The 4554-nt window shown below is 36.1% G+C and overlaps 1 protein-coding gene across 1 annotated transcript; it reads left to right on the forward strand.

Moving 5' to 3' along the window:
* The first annotated feature begins 377 nt into the window (after positions 1 to 377).
* LOC149563579 (vacuolar iron transporter homolog 1-like) lies at positions 378 to 1166 on the forward strand. The gene has a single exon (XM_089824034.1). The coding sequence runs from the start codon at positions 378 to 380 to the stop codon at positions 1164 to 1166; it is 789 nt and encodes a 262-aa protein (XP_089680160.1).
* Positions 1167 to 4554: the final 3388 nt, after the last annotated feature.

Raw genomic sequence — 4554 nt, forward strand, 5'->3', positions numbered from 1 at the left:
TCTCTGACGTTGTTTGCTTTAATTAGAAAATGACATGATATGACATGATAGTGCACTCATGATAAATCCCAATAACACCAAAAGAAAGGCAAAATAGTCTCCAGCCACGCTCATGCAACACGCCACAACATTTCCCACTCAACCCCTAAATCCCATTAGAAATTCAGAAAAAACCCTAAAAGACAAGATATTAGGTGTGAACACAAGCTAAGAGTTTATCCCTTCTAGTAATGGAAGTAAACATCAGTATTCCTATAGAAAGCGACAAGAGGCCTACATAAGGAAGGCATGAACAATAAGCGTGGACAGCACACTCCATCTCAATAACATTTCCTAAATCTAAAGCAAGAGGGACATCCTGGTATTTAGAATAGAAAATGGATGAGAAATCAGCATTCAGCCCATCTTCTTCTTCTTCTCACTTGGAATCAAAGAGAAAGATGAAGGAAGAAGGAGAAGTAGCAATTGAAGAGGCGTCCCCAATTACAAAGCCACAAAGTTCAAGTGTTTTCATTAACATGATTTCTAGTCCTCCAAAGGTTGATGAAGATGAGAAAAGTGTAGATATCCAGCAAAGAGCTCAGTGGCTTCGCGCCGCCGTATTGGGAGCAAATGACGGCTTGGTGACAACGGCCTCCCTGATGATGGGTGTCGGCGCCATCAAAACAGATGCAAGGACGATGATCATGTCTGGACTGGCGGCGCTGGTGGCGGGCGCATGTAGCATGGCCATTGGCGAGTACATCTCCGTACAAACGCAACGGGACGTCGAATTGGCCAACCTAAAGAGAGAAAAACAAGCCCTAAAAACCCTAAACGAAATGGGAAGGGTGAGAATGAACACAATGTCTCCGTTGGTGATATCAAGGGAAGAAAAAGAGGGGCTTCCAAGCCCAATTCAGGCGGCTTGCGCATCCGCCCTTGCGTTTGCAGTGGGAGCATTTTTGCCCTTGATTTCTACGGCTTTTATCAGTGACTATATTATTAGGGTTAGCGTTCTAGCTGGTGTTTCGAGCTTTGCACTCATTATGTTTGGCGCTATTGGGGCTCACTTTGGGCGGTCTTCTATTGTGAAAGGGACAGTCAGAGTGCTCATTGGAGGATGGCTTGGCATGTTAGTAACATATGGTTTGCTCAGGCTCTTTAGTGCTACTGCAGGAGTTTAACTTCTTACACACCATAATTCAAATATTTCCAAGTGCAACATTTAAGCAAAAGTCCCAACTTTAATAGTCTGTGACAAGCGAACTCTGCCTTCAATTCCTGAAAGTAGATTCCTTCTCCTAATAAACCGCCTTCAGTTATGCCAAAAATTTGTTCGAAATCACATTGTTTATTTTCTTCTTCTTGTCTCTTCGAGTCATGTCGTTGCATGCAGTCGATTGCATCTGTTTTCTTCCTATATTACAATAACATAATGTTTTCGTTTGTTCGTGCACTGTGAGACATTGAGTTTTGATTTGTTCGTGCACTGTGAGATTATCTTTCTGTGTTGTGCAATGCATCGATTGGCACTGGAGCTGGCATTCAATATCCAGACGGTTTATGTGCCCAAATGTTTTTCCTTCTCGCCCATCTATTCTGTTTGCTCTCTTAATTTTTATGTATCTATCGTTCAAAGGCCAACTGCGATGTATAGGGAGAATCTTGGTACATTTTATAATTGTGCTGAACAATACGCAATTAATTATAGACCTAAATCCATACTCATCCTAAATGCATTCGGGATTTTAAAGTTTAATGCATTGTCACTTACATGACTACAAAGTAGGTGAATTTTTTAGGGATTGATCATTATAAAGAATGTTCACCTGCTAATCTAGTACCCTCATAAAAATATTTATCTCTACCATTTCAATGAAACAAAAGTGTCGTGGGAGTGGATATTAACGAATGTATTTCAAATTTTCTTAGGTTCTCATTTTCTTAGTTTCTCAATCTTTTTTTGAAATTTTTTTAATTCTTTATATTCTCAAAATTATTTCATTACAAAGAATAACGACATCATTTGGTAATTAATATTTTATTCTATTATATTTCATATGTTCCTTTTTTTCATAGGATTAAATAGTGTTTTTATTAAGATGGTAGGGAGAGGGCCCTAAATCTAAATAATAGAAAAGATCACATGATACAAAAATCCAAAGGAAAAAACTTCAAACCATTATAAGCAAAAGCTAACCATGTCATCACAAAGAAAAATTAAAAACTTTTGTACACTTGCTAAACTAGTAGTAATACTATAACTAATTTCCATTTTGTTAACTAAGATTAAAGTTATAAGCATCTTATGTATCACAAAAAAGACACTAAATTTCCCATTGAGAGATCCATCAATATCGCTACAAAAAATCAAATTGAAAAAGAGTTTCTTCAAACTAGTTGCATACATAACAAAATTTCCAATAAAACAAAATAAACTAAAGGAAAATATTGTGTTTCATTGGAGATGGGCTCCCAATCCTTTGAAAGGTGCTTGAGTTTTTTTTGCCAATCTTCTTCTCCCACTTCCTTAGATGCATCCTCTTCCTTGTCATCCATCTTTCATTTCTTAACACTTTTCCTCAACTTACTCTTCCTAGTAGGTACGAAAGAACATTTTCCACATCATGGAGCTAATTAAATTGCATAAGGCATAGGTAGCATTATTGAAATTCTCCTTGGGAGTCACATTACCACTAGTAGCCTCAAAAAAAGATACTTCATGTTTATAAAGGTCCTCCATTTAATTATCCATAATATTATCCTTTATATAATGTATAATAGGGGGTGGGAGGTTACGTTTAATAGTATTCTCATCAGAGAAAATAGGGGAGGTACAAGGAGTGTTCACCATTACCTCTAGGTTTTCTAGGTTAATAGTATATTCCTCAAAATTTTCCTCTTTTAGAGTCCACTAAATTTTTTCCTCCTTCTTGTAGTCATCATCCATTCTATTAGTATTATTTCTACCCTCTAGATCATACTCTTCATCCATCCCCTAGACAACCTCCTCCTTCTTGTCTATTTTATTATCTTTTTTTTGTCTCAGTCTAGAAGAAATATGATCCCTTGAACTTCCATCATACTTTTTATCTCTTGAACCATCCCTTGTATCATCATCTTGATAGTCATTTCCATCTTCATCATCCTCACTTTCCAAATCCCAATTTTCTTTTCTCTGGAATTAATCTTTCTGGCCTTAATAGGGATAGGTTTTCTAGAAGGGGATTTTATTTTAGGTGGGAAAGTATGAAGAAGGGCTTTTTATATTGTAATAGAATCTAGGGTGTTATTCTTTGGATAAGGCTAAACAATTTTATCTTCAACATGCTTCTTAGAGTCATGGGAGGACATGAAGAATAAAGCTCAAAAGTAATTTTTGGAAGTAGATAAGTACTATAGAGCTACAGATAAGTACTAGGTCCTTTATATATTTTAATTCGCAGACATGTTGTTGCTTTGATTTATGTTCATTAGGAGTTTTCCCTTCATTAATTTTCTTTAAAATCTCCCATTACTCTATCTTCATTATTTTATTTTTTGAACATGTGGTTAAAATAGAAATCCATATAATTACATTGATCAAAAATTGCATTCCTCATAAAATAGAAAATAGAAAAATACATTGGTTTTGTGGTTAGGGTTCATCAAAGTTGTGCAAAATTGGTAGATAACAACAAAGGCCTCCTTGTGAACATTCAAATTTATCTTCAATTAAGCTACCTAGTAGGTTGAAAAATAGTCATTCAAAACCTTGGATTTGGTCATTGATTAGATTTTCAAGGGAGATATTCATAATTATTTCTATCATTAACATTCTGCCAAATGATCGTCAACAGGAACCACTTCTTTTCCACCATTTTCCTTTAGAGAATCAGGGGCTTTTGGAAGAGAAGGAGAACCTTCCAACACTAGTGTTGTAAGAGGAATCTCTAGTTGAGAGAGGGCATAATCTACCTTTTACTTGGTAGAGCAGATGGTCCCCCACCTGGGTCCCCCAAACTATCTGAATGAGCTCCATCAACCAAACAAACAAACTATAGGAAAACTAGCTAGAAACCCCTGATTACCATTCCCACCTACCTTTGAAGCTTTAAAATTTAAAAATAAATTCCCCTATAGAGCTCACCATGTCAATTTTTTTGAAAGTAGTCTCATGTTGTTTTTCATTAGTAGTTAACGAAATATATGTTGGATATGTTGGTGTTTTATCCCTCTCCAAATTAACCTAAACATCATTGTTGAAATAGTTGCTTGATTATGTATTATCTTTGATGTTACACAAAATGTTGTATCATTTCCAATCAGTGTATATCAAGCTCACTCGGGCATTGAAGACAATTTTCTGTGGCTACAAAGCATTCTAGAGTTTGTTTAGTTCAGAAGGTAGTATCCACTAAGTTAACTCAGGTGATGAAGGAAAGTTTGCATAAGATGAGTGTTGATCGAGCTCACTCAGTTAATGAAGGAAATGTTGGATGGAACTAGTGTTAACTGAGCTCACTTGGTTACCAAAGGAACTGTGCGAATATGCAATGTTGATTGAGTTCACTTGGTTAACATAGGAAAATA

Source organism: Cupressus sempervirens, chromosome 4, assembly GCF_028749045.1.
Source record: "Cupressus sempervirens isolate cs-2001-9-10 chromosome 4, ASM2874904v1, whole genome shotgun sequence".
Classification (NCBI taxonomy): domain Eukaryota; kingdom Viridiplantae; phylum Streptophyta; class Pinopsida; order Cupressales; family Cupressaceae; genus Cupressus; species Cupressus sempervirens.